The following is a 12,948-nucleotide window of genomic DNA, read 5'->3' as shown; positions in this document are numbered from 1 at the left end:
GCTAGCTAGTACAGGAACGTTAACATTAGTTTGTTCTTTCATCTGCATCGTGCCAATCAAAATGGGTGAAAATACAACTTCAGTTGAGTAACCTGGTATGTTTCATCGATTTAGGCTATTGCAGGTGTTCTGAAAAAGAGGTGTTCTCTGACGTTTATCACTTTGGTGCGTAACCTGATGGGCAGCTGGGCATGTTTGTGTGTCATTTCATTGACCATGTAGGCTAGCTGGTGATATTGCTGTGTGTTTGCATCACCCCGTGGCACGTCCCAATAGCTCCGATCTCATGGTAAATTCCAACATTTTGTTGGTCACAGTGCGAGCATGTTCATGTGTCATTTGCTTGACTCTGTTATTACTGCATCATCCGTCCGTTCTAATAATTTCCACTTTCATTTACACTGTAAATTGCAGCACATTGTTGTTGGTAACATTGGGGCAAAATGCACACGCTTATCTATCAAAATCGAGTTGTCGAGTTGATATAGTATAGTTAAAAAACATATTATGCGTTTTTATTAATAAATAAATGCCTAAAAATTTACGCCCTCGCTGGCGTTCACATGAAATTGGGACCACAGCATGACTACACAAAAACGTCACCGCTCGCCACTGATAAAGAGTGAGAAAGTGGAGTTGGTGAGGCGGTTAGGGTGGTTGACACAAGATATTGAAAAGTGAGCCTGGTACGTCGCATCCTGACACTGTCCCGATCAGACGCAGAAGGGCGTGATAAAGGTCGATATTTGACAACCTGGGAATGAGAATGTGTTGAGGTTGAGGAGCAGGGCTGTATGGGTGTATGAGAGGTAACTGATTTTATGTGTGTGTGTGTGTGTGTGTGTGTTTGGTCCAACCCCGCCAGCTTTTTCTCAGCCTGTAGCAGGAAGGTGGACCCAAACTGTGTCAGTAATATTCCATTAAAGGTGATAATACAATCAGTAAGGGGAGGCTTTCAGCAGATTATGGTGCTTGGCAAGAGAAGTACAACGTACGTACGTGCGTGTGTGTGTGTGTGTGTGTGTGTGTGTGTGTGTGTGTGTCACCTATCTATATGAGTCACATCTGTCAGTGAAAGGGGGGTTGCAGCTGAAATTCAAAGCTGTAGGTACAAAACATCTATTGGCACAAACACATGACTACACACAGCTACACATGAAAGGTTTCATTCCCATTTCGGAAATGTTATGTACAGTTTTAGGAAAAATTCTATTCTATGCAAGGAATTGAAAGTATGACGTGGGGCCCTGACTTATATTTATTCGTTCAAACCTAACGTTAACCTAAAAAGAAAAACATCTGTCTTGTAACTTATTTTTTTGGTGTCACCACTTCACTCCAACCTGTCCCAATTATCTCTACTGAAGTTAGTGATTTTCAACATTTCCCAGAATGCCTTTTGACAAGTTCAGCGTGCCTGAACTTGCATTCATCGGTGGCTTTTATGTGTAATGGGAGAGAGTGATAGCAATAGTGGGTGGGAGAGTTTTTCAGTCAGTTCTGTTGTTCATTTCACAAAACAGAGTCTGGGCACTGCTGGTTTAAAAAGTGGACGCAAAATACAAAGCAGGATCAATCATTTGTCATCCCCTCTCTCTGTCCTGTCTTTCCTGTTTTTTCATCATGTTTCGCCAGTTATCCCATGGAATAAGAAAAATAACACCAAACGACAAAATAAGAGGCAGAAATGCAAGGTAAACCACCAATGGCTCTTATTTTTTTAAACATAATTAAAGTGTTTCTGGAAGGATTTTCGGTGACGCCTCATCACTGCATGTGCAACCATAATCATTAACTCTCGAGATGTCCCCTTTTCAATGCCTTTCCAAACAACAAAATGTCCTCTTACTATCTTTCTGAGAGCCTTCATTACAAACCTCAAACACGCCCACACACACTGAGAAGCCATCAGGTCACAGCTCTCACACAGCTACATAGTCTTTCTCCTAGCATGAGCATATGTGCTTTCGTTTCCTCTGTTTGGCTGTTGCACCATCATCCTGGAACATTTGAGGCTTTACACAGATAACTTTTCTGCTCAATGTGAATTATAGAACAAACATATGAATGATTAATTCAAAGTAAACCAGATCGGAGTGCACTTGCTGTTAAGGAGAATAACGACTGCTAAATTAGACCCGGACAAACAGGGATAAAGGCAGCAGATAGAAGCAGCTGTTAAGGTTATTTTCTACGAGCGCGCATGTGTTGGGGGTAAAGCGCAAATCCTCTTTGAGAGGCCGGTTTTGAGCAGTGTGCTAATTATCACATTCTCTCTCATCTTGGATTAAACTACAGTCACACCCCCCCACCCCCTGCAAACACCCTGGCAACAAGACTCCACAGCAACACCGCAGAAACAGGGCGCCATGGAAACAGCCTCTCCGTGCTCAGCTTCCATGGATGCTGGGAGATGGTGTTCATGAGAGGAGAATTATGGGATATGCTGTCCAGAACACATGGTGGAAAAAGGCTGCAATAGAAGACGTGCGGTGGAAAAAATATATTCCAGCTTGGCGAAGTTTGTCTGGGATATCATGACAATGTGACCTGGAGAGCAAACAGCAAGACAGCATACTCCAGAGAGGAGGATGCTGGGAGATGTTGTTTTATTTACAGCTGCTGTGATGTGAAATAGCCCGAAGGAGATGCTACTGAGGCAGAGCTGCCGTCCCACACCTACACACACAGAGAGAGAGAGTGAGACAGGAGGGAGAGACAGAGACAGAGCTGGAGACATGCCAAGAGAGGGAGAGAGACTGGCAGAGAGCAGCGCAGAGAGCGAGATGGAGAGGCACCAGGAGACTGGCCGGAGGGAGCAAGAGGGAGAGAGAGAGAGCATCAGGGGGTTGGGGAGAGAGGAGAGAGACACAGAGAGAGAGAGAAAGAGAGAGAGAGAGAGGGGAGCAAAGCTGATGCAGCTTCTGAGCAGAACAAATGTGTTTGGAGCTGCTGAATATAGGTCACACATCTCCTGTGACTGTTTCCTCCACTCCACTGAGCCAGCTTCCTGCAGTATGCACCACATACGAAACCCAGCAGAATCTGAACTGTACCTCCCATGAACAGGCACACTATCAAATTGAACTTGAAGCTTTTCATGCCAATGTGGATTAAACCGCAAAATAGCGCCGTGACTAAACGACACCTCATATGCTTCACAATTCAAACAGTAGAGCTGCTTTAATATTTGTTCATTCGTATGCATGAATGTTCCACAGCTTAAGTCATACAGAATGAATACAGATTATTAATATTTTATTGCAGTGCAAGTTTTTTTTTTTTTTTTTTTTCACAAGAAATCAGCCTTAGTGTGAAAAGCCTTTCAAAGATCAGCCCTATATAACTAAACTGCCTGGGGACACTCAGCAGATAGCAGAGTGGTAAATAAAGATTTACAGCACCACAAAAGCTTGTTCAATTACACAGCAGAGACAGAGAGGGAGAGAGAGACAGAGAAGGAGAGAGAGACAGGATGAGGAGACAGGGGAGGATTGTTGAGCAGCGGGACAGTGGGGTGGACAGAGTGAGAGAAGGCCACAAACAAACAGATATGATGCTGCCACACTGACAGCGGGCATGAGAGGCTGTGTCACCGCTGCTCTTTTCATATTCACACCTGTCTCTCTCCTGGTTATCGTTTCACAGCGGCTGTACACCTGCAATCCCAGGCTAGACCTATCATCACACACACACGCACACACACACACACACACACACACTGCACTTCTCCCTTTGGCAACAATTGCCATGCCGCTCTCACTCACACACACAGAAGTCACCTGCTGATAGCCACGCATACACAACAGTGCACAATGTATCTTCATGCACAGTGCGCCGGTCAGTGGGACACACATCACACTACACTGCTCTAATCTGAACACACAGTTGAGTCGCTTACTAGTTACCTCATCAAACTTGTTATCAATGACATAATCTGAGGGATTACCAAAATTTGTAGGTATAAAAGTACAGCTGTGCAAAACTATGGGGCTCAGGAAACTTATTTCAGGTTTACAAACTTTTACAAAGATGTATACTACTTGCCGCTGTTTGAATGGCCTCCACAGTTTCTCACTTTTGCTTTGAAACTATTGCCAGAAGTGATGATCTGACGCTGAGGTTTTCAAACTTTTCCATGTGGACCCCCAAGTTAACTTTCATTAAGCCATGGACCCAATTTGAAGTGACATTGTCAAAGGACCTTGATATGAAAGGATATTTTGGTTTATGTTAAAGGAGTACGCCAACATTTTGGGCAAAACACCCTTTTTCGGACTTACCCAGACCTTTTCACCTCTGTATGCCCAGTGGTTCAGCTCCTAAGGGTAGCATTTCCTGTTAGCTTAGCACAAAGACTTGAAGTCTATGGGAGTCATTAGCCTAGAAAAAATAGACCTTACAGCAACTCCAAAGCTGCCTTACTGACACAATGTGTGAATGTGTGTCCGGCACAAAATTCACTGAGTGAGTGAGCTCACTTTGTGCCAGATCTACCTAAACTTTAAGCGGTGTGCCATGAAACACTACCCACAGGACCCAAACAACTTGACATACACAGGAGAAAGTTGTATCAAACATCTTGTCAGTTTTTGAGTATTCCTTGATATGTTCAATTGTTTAGATGTTGTACTTGAACACTGACAAAAAGATTCAAAGTGATGACATTAAAACATGATATTGAAATGATTACTCATAATTTTTTTTGCATTGTTGCCATTGCTATTGAATTAAATCGTCATGAAATTATACTATTATATGCTCTAATTTTCATAAGTACAAGCAGAAAACACAAAACAGAACAAGAAACACTGTTAAAAGTATTCAATTTCTCCCCAATGCCATCTGAATATGAGGGGTAGATACAGTAGTCTAATGCCACCTGACATTTCATGCTTGGTTTGCTGGCCAGCTATCATGTTTTCTGCCTGGGTTGAGAGAGGGAGAGAGGTCAGCTGTTCTCTCCCTCCGCTGCAGGGATGGAAGGAGGAACACAGGGATATAGGACAGCAGGATGAAGTGATGATGACCATGATGGTGGAGGAGTGAAACTAAGTGGATGTATGACAAAAACACCTCCTGAGAGGACTGATTACTCAGCGGCCCCTGCATGAAGTCATGTTTCTGGTTCTCGGATGGGCAGCATGTGCAGGACTGCAGCTCTGACCATCATAACTCAATAACTCACTCCATTTTCAAATCTCATATAGGCTTTCAACGTCTGCTCTGTGGCAGCAGGGTCGGTTATATGGTGGTCCCTGAATCAATGCTATGATCAATACATTACACAGAGAGAGAGAGATGGGAAATGGACCAGGATGGAGGGTTGTCGGGCTGGTCTGAGGCTGCATTGGATTGAGGTTAGAGCTGCTGTGTGTTTATCCATGTTTAAAAAGAAAAGGTTAATGCGGAGATTGACCAAAGTGCACAAAATTCATTTAATCTAATATTTTTTTGTAAACAAGTAAAAAGAATTTGGCCAGTAGGATGAGATATTTGCTCTTGTTTTTAATGCTAATCAACTTGTTTCCTTGATCTGGCTTATTCTGCCTTGTTTCAACATATTTATACTTGTTCCCCCCAAAAATCCTGAAACAAGTGAAGACTGCATTGGAGACAAGATTATTTCTTCCCCCTGGCAATTTTTTTGTCTATTTTATTATTAACTTGATTTCAGAAAGGAAAGCTTTTAGGACTCTAAATGACTTGGAGTTGGAGATTTTTTGCAGTGCATCTTAACACATTTGTTGGTTATGTCATTATGGTCACCTTGTTTTATTGTTAACACACACACACATGCACACACAAACACACACACACAGAGTGGTGGTACCCTGTGTACCTGATGTCCTATCTTAATGCAATGACTCAACACATCAGATCGCACCTCTATCTGTATCCCCCGGCAACAGCCAGCAAAAGGCAGGCCACTGGCGATCAACATGGTCCTAGTGTCAACCACCACACACACACACACACAGACATGCAAACACACACACACACACATAGCCTACACACGCATGACATCACTGCCAGTGTGAGAGGCATTTAAAACCATATCAGATTAACTTAAGAGGGAGGAGGATAAGTAGCTTGGGGGGGTTGGATATTGGCATCAAAGTCAGCGGACAAGACAATAGGCTATATTTTGTGTAGTTGTGTGTACATGTGTGTGTGTGTGTGATGTGTGTATGTGCAAAACCATGAATAAAATGATGCAAAATAAGGGAAGCAGAGGTAAGAGGCTGGCGTCTCCTGAGGGGGTTGACAATCTGCACTGAAGGCCCTGCCTACATGAAAGGAGAGGAAGGAAGGAGGAAAGGAAAGGAAAGGAAGAAATATGGTAGCTGGACGGCCACAAACCTCCAGACTCCATTGTGGATCTGAATGGGGAAAACCAGAGTGTCGGTTTTGTTGGCAGCCCGAGCCAAATCCTGCTTGGTTAAGACAAATAATTCACTTTGGTAAAACATCATCTTCATGGGCCTGGTTGGTCAAATGGGTTCAAGCTAATTAGAGCAGAAACCCTCCTGGTCTGTGCAGTGAGGCCACAAGTGTGGAAGAATGGGCAGTAAATTAACCTATTGATCTCAACAGAAATTAAACATTATGAGTGGACCCCCCCACTACCCCCCAACACAAGCACACACAAACACACACACTCCCTCCCTGAAGCTGATTTACAAGATTCAATTTCGGTCATGAAAATGTCTTATAGGCTTCCTATGTAAACCGTTTTTCTCGTACCGTCCTTACCTATTCCAGTCACACATACATGCACACATAAATAGCTCTCATCACTGAGGCACAGCTCCTCCTCCTCCTGCTTTACAGATGGCCACCCTCCTTCATCCCCCTCCTCAATTCCCGCAGCCTTACACCGGCCCATCTCCACCCATGGATCCCTGGCCGCTAAAGCAGGGAGCGGGTCCCTCAGCAACAGCATGATGTGGGAGGGTTACTGCTGATGATCTCCGTCAAGGGCCAGCTTTATGGATGCTTGTAGCCTAAATGTGCATTTAGTCTACTGACTCACACCTCGCTTTCCCATAGCCAATTGATCTGCTCCTCCTCTCTGCATGAGAATGTACCCGGCCTTATTGGTGTCATAAAATAAAAAGGTTAAGTTGAATTGTAAAATGCATCCCTGTGGGCGTATAGCTAAGACATAGGCCTGCTCCTTGTGATCTTCACTGGGAATGGGTAGGACCACATCCAGCCGACAGAGGCGAGGCAACACCTGCCGTAGTCTGTGATTCGGTGGATGATGGTTTTATGAGCAGGAAAACCGCGGACAGACATCATGCATTATACGCCAACATCAGTTCACATGTAGGCTACAACACGCCGACACCGTTAAATCTGTCGTTAATGCTCAACCCGATACCGGTGACACATTTTCGCTGTGGCTTACCTCTGCAAAAAACGCCTCCATCCTCCCTACTCCTCCCAGACGCGCGTCCGGTCCCACCGAGCGCAGACACCCGCTCCGCTCTTGGATGCGCAAACCTCCCAAATAAAAGGGTGAGTGTGCGTGTCGAGATGGGGGAAAGGTAGCGGTGCTCCCGTGTCGGTGTTTTCCATTCACCAAGCGTTTGTCTTTATCTCCACAATCCCCCGATTTGTTCAACCCACACGCGCGCCTCACCGGCGTAGCCTATATGCGCAAAACCACATGAGAAGGATCCAAGGCGGCTGCGATGAAAAATTAAAATGCGCACGCCGGTTAACAGTCTGATGGGAGAGCTAGCTGGAATGTCCCGGTGCTCCAAGTCCGCTTCATTTCAGTGTGTGTGTGTGTGTGTGTGTGTGTGTGTGTGTGTGTGTGTGTGTGTGTGTGTGTGTGTGTGTGTGTGCTCGCGCGCGCGCGTGAGGTTGAGAGAGGACCAGCCTCGGGGTAGCATGAGCTTGACGCTGTCTACCGCACACACCGACGGGGCGGCTTACATTCTAGGCTCCTCCATATGAAACACACACACAAACAGAGAGAGAGAGAGAGAGAGAGAGAGAGAGAGAGAGAGAGAGAGAGAGAGAGAGAGAGAGAGAGAGAGGAGTTAACCTTCTGACTTGGCACCATTGCACTAAAGTGGGCAACAGCTGGATAATATTCTTTTCTCCCAAATTATTAATCTAAGACCCAGTTGTTTTGTTCACAGGAAGCGGGGCTGAAGAAAAAACAAAGGAAAAAAAACTGAAGCTGCTTTGGTTGGTGAGGACCAGAGCACATGAAAGGGCCTCTGTCCCATTTGGCCCAATTACAGGTGTTGATTCTGAAATTAACCAGATTGTCCAGCAGCACCAGCCGGTCCTCGAGTGGCTTTCATTTAGTACTAATGAATCCTGATTAAACAGGAAAAAGAGGATTTTGTCAAGGGTTTAAGAAATAATAATAAAAACGACAACAACAGCAACAACAATAATAATATAATTTCTTGGTCATTCTTTTTTTTTTTTTTACTTGCCCTCCTCAGGGCAGCAGACTTCAGCTATTGCACTACTGGAGGTGATAGACAGTCAGTGTCTTGCTCAAGGGCAGGGCCAGCGACTGAAGCGCTGGATGGTGAACTCCAGTCATCCTCTTGGAGCATGGTCTACCCTCCCTATTTTGTGTACTTACCTGCATCTATGGCTGACAATAGAAAGTTATTTGTTTGATGGGTGAATTAATGAATTTTGATAAGTTGGCTTGAGTGGATATGAATATGTAATAACACTGAGGAAAGAAGAAATCCCCATTGAAACTCTCTCTCTCTCTCTCTCTCTCTCTCTCTCTCTCTCACACACACACACACACACACACACACACACACACACACACACACAGAAATTATGACTAAATTAGCCAAGAGGCAATAGCTGTCATTAGTTCTCAAAGCACAAAGAGAAAGAGTGCACACTAGAGAAAGAGAGGGATAAAGAGAGAGAGAGAGTTAATATTTCCTTATGATCTTTCCTAAAAAGCCCCCTTTTTATTGCATAGGAGGAGTCTAGGTTTCAGAGGTTACGCAGAACCCCTGTGGGTTGAAAAATGATAGCAGAACCTTCCCACCCCACTCAGCTTTCAACACACAGACACACGACAAAACAGCGGGGAAAACACACCCCAAAAGTCAGGGACAATAATATACGCTGTCCCCAAAGACACCAGTGTGCTAGATTGAGGTCGAAGTGGTAGACAGCTGGTTCTTGTGGTGTGGGCCATGTGTGGCTGTGTTCTCCTCCTCAGACACCCAGGCTGCAGGGGCCAGGTGCAGCAGTCAGCAGCCCAGCAGGGAGAGGCCTCTCTGGGGTAGGGTATTGTGAAGCTCAGCCTGTCCCCCTGGTGCCCTGGAGGTATAGTGGGGCCTCTTGAATGCACGTGTGTGTGGAAGTATCATTTAGCTTTGCCCTCCATCTTCATCACTGAGACAGTTCAAAAACTATACCCAACACCAGGCTGGGCCCCCTTTTGTAAGGGTGGAGGGGGCATGCAAACACACAGCCACGCAAACACTCAGGAAATGAGACCTGATCTTCATAAGCTTCAATATGAATATGAAGGTAACAGAGAATTTCTGCCTTGAATTTGAAATCCCAGCAGCACAGAAACACATCTCCATATATTCACACACTCACACACTACACACAATGTAATTTTTAAAACACTGATGAATGACATAGAGGCAGTATATGAACATTAACCACTATAACAAGCTGCTATTGACAATGAGCAACATGATGGAGAACATGAAGTTGTTGATGATGATGAGGTTGATAATAAAGATAATGATAAAAATTTGCTACTTTATTATGTGCCTTATTACACATAAAACAATTCTAGTCTGAGTCAGTGTTAATTTTAGTATCTCAGCAATGATTCATTTCAATTATGTGCCAATAAAAAATCTTCATTGTTATATTCGTAGTGCATTCAGATAGCACTGAGCATTTGTTTGATGAAACCAAGCGAACAAACTCATACTAAAGGAATGTCAATTTGGTTTGGTTTTCCTGTAGCAGTGCTTACAGATTATAACAGGCTTTCAAATTATCTCTGTTGTTTTCTCAGCAGTCTTTCTTTTAAAATTTAATGAGGCCCAGCTTCATTCTCAGCCAGGCGGTGATGACTGACAACCTTTACCACTTTCTGAGAGAAGTGGGAGTTTAAATTGCTGAAATCATTTTTCCAAAATCAAGACAATCAAATACATGTTCATATCTGAACTAGACCACCATTTTGCCCTTTGTCTTTAACTTCCCATATATGGAAATTGACAATACTTCTTTCTGCCTGCTGAGTGGAAAAACTAAACGACACTGATCATAAATAAAGTAACACCATTTGCAGCATACTTGTGTAACAGAAAATAACATTTCCCAGTGGAGCAAATGAACAAAAACATGCGTGGAAACAGACATGGGCCAAACCGTGTTTTCAAATAATATTTAGCATTTACACTGAGCACCAGGTGCTGCTGATTACATAGCTAAAAGTCATCGACCCAAAAAAAAACTCATGTAACATGCACACACAGACACTCACACACACACACATACAAACTCTCACGTATGAATATGTATATATATCAGTTCAAACATGCTGAAGCACAGGGACAGCATATTAACAATGTAGGTAATGAATTGTCATTACTATGACAACCGCAGTGCTGACTGACCCTCAGTGGTGGATTGTGGGATAGGATTTGTGCTCTCACTCTGCTTACTCATCTGACTCCCGCTCTGTCTGTCTCTTTCTCCTTGATGTCTCCTTCTCCTCTTACACTCTATGCGTGTGTGTGTGTGTGTGTGTGTGTAAATCAGAGAGAAGCGTGTGTTGAGGACAGCTCGTCAATAGGCCCTTTGCTCCTCCGGGTGAGAACACAGACGGATTGCTGAGGAGCTCAGAGTGAAGCCCACCCATCCACCTCCACACAGACACACAAACACAATACTGACAAAAATTACACACATACCATCCACACATATCATTACACAGGGGCTACTGGTGAGAGGTGTATGTGTGTGTGCATACGTGTGTGTGTCCGTCCTTTAGATGACACAGGTTGCATGTGCTAATCGCAGTCACTCACAATGTCACAGCCAATCAGTTTTACAACCCAAGTGTCCATAAATCTTTTTCATTTATTACCCTCTTTCTCTTTCCCCCGCTCCTCTTCTGTCACCCCGTCCCCTCACTCCAGACACATCTGTTTATGTCGGTCTGAATGAACACGATGCAGTGAAACAAAGAAGAAATTCAGTGTCAACTCCCCTGTTCCAACATTACCTTGAGCACTGCTTTACACCGAGTAACTGGGCTGCCCAAACTGGGCTACTTGGCAGAAAAATTTGCAAAATTCTCCCTGGACCGTCTGCAGGGTCCTAGAGAGATAAGATATTCTCTTTGATCTCATTTGATGCAATTTGTGATGTGATGTATCTAAAAACTTTATAAAACTGAGGAGCCGTACTAATTAACACTCTCAACAGAGATTTAAGACATAAAAAAACTTATTATTGTTAGTCATACTGAATCTTGTGACATTCATTCGGCAAATGGCACATGCATAGAGAGAGTCCCTCAGTATAAATATTGTGGTATCTGGTTGGACAATAATCTGAACTTCAAGCATGTCAACTCACTCACTGCTTTGGATGTTGCTTACCATTCAGCCCTAAAGTTTATAACTGTCTCACCATCTTTGGCTGTGAGGCAGGACCAGCTTTGGTTTTTATTCATCTAAAAAGCTTTAATACAGATGCTTACAGCCTGTATTTCATCCCTTTTAACTTTGAATTCATTGTCATTGATGTCATTGTCAGACAGTGCACCTTATACATGGAATAATCTGCCAAAAGACCTTAAACTTGGTCTTCCTGCTGTCACTACAGCTATTCAAAGGCCTCATTTCAAATGTTTTTAAAATTGTTGTAAATGCATTTGAGTCTACTGTAACCTTTATCAATTTATGACTCTAAATATTTATTTTTATTCAATTTTATACTTCATTGTGTTTATTTATTGTATTTTACAATTTACTCTATAGCATGTCTGTGAACTTGTATTTTAAATATCATAAAATGATTTTTTTTTTTTTTTCACATCTTGACACCATTGTAAATGAGGATACCTCCTCAATAGTCTTTTGAAGTACAATAAAGGTTGAATGAACATATCCAAAATAATCAATATCCAACCACACATTATGCCTCATAGCCCACTTAAATACCAATGCAACACATGAGCACTTTATGAAAAAACAGTTTCAGTTGTCAGGTTGCCAGATTGCAGGACAAGTGACCTAGAAATCAGAATCAGAGTCATTTTATTGCACTTTATTGAACGTGGTGTATTTTTAGAAGTAATCTAAAAACAAGAAACAAAGACTGGTCAGGCCCCACACAAAAACACAATACAATACAGCAACGTACAGTCCAATACAGCAGAATAGCACAAAGTGAATCATCTCATCTGGCAGCTGTTGCTTCACTAAGCTGTTATTAATTACAAACAATTTAAAACCTTATTTTGTTCTTTCAGTCTAAATATTACTTCACAAAGACGTGTAATTTGTGTTAGCATTTCCCTGAAATACATGGCATAGAAAGACAGAAAGACAGAAAGACAGTGTGGCAGATGGAGACATCTGCCACACACATACACACACATACACACACACACGCATGCATGCATGCACAATGGAGGTAATTCAGTATCGGGCAGATGAGATTGCTAACTGTCTCAAATGTGATTTACTTTCAATTACTCAACAATATTAAACCAGCACTGGAGGGCAAACGCTCCTGTCTACACCAGCAACATTTTAATATTAGTCACTCACATGTAATCATACACATATTAGAAAGAACATAGTGATTATAAATATATTTGATACCAACTGGCAGCCATATTCAGAAAAGCAAGTTCCAAAGAAACCAGATATTTGATGGCTGCACTTGTCATAAAAA

The 12,948-nt window shown here is 43.0% G+C and overlaps 1 protein-coding gene across 1 annotated transcript in view; it reads right to left on the bottom strand.

The window, feature by feature from the left end:
- The window catches only part of myo10l1 (myosin X, like 1), a 53,454-nt gene extending 45,942 nt beyond the window's left edge, over positions 1-7,512 (bottom strand). Inside the window, exon 1 of the mRNA XM_030082083.1 lies at positions 7,415-7,512. Coding sequence (XP_029937943.1) covers positions 7,415-7,435 — 21 coding nt within the window. The 5' untranslated portion in view covers positions 7,436-7,512. The remainder of the gene's footprint in view (positions 1-7,414) is intronic.
- Positions 7,513-12,948: the final 5,436 nt, after the last annotated feature.

The sequence above is a fragment of the Myripristis murdjan genome, chromosome 22 (assembly GCF_902150065.1).
Source record: "Myripristis murdjan chromosome 22, fMyrMur1.1, whole genome shotgun sequence".
In the NCBI taxonomy this organism is placed as follows: Eukaryota; Metazoa; Chordata; class Actinopteri; order Holocentriformes; family Holocentridae; genus Myripristis; species Myripristis murdjan.
This window is presented reverse-complemented; position numbering and strand designations above follow the sequence as displayed.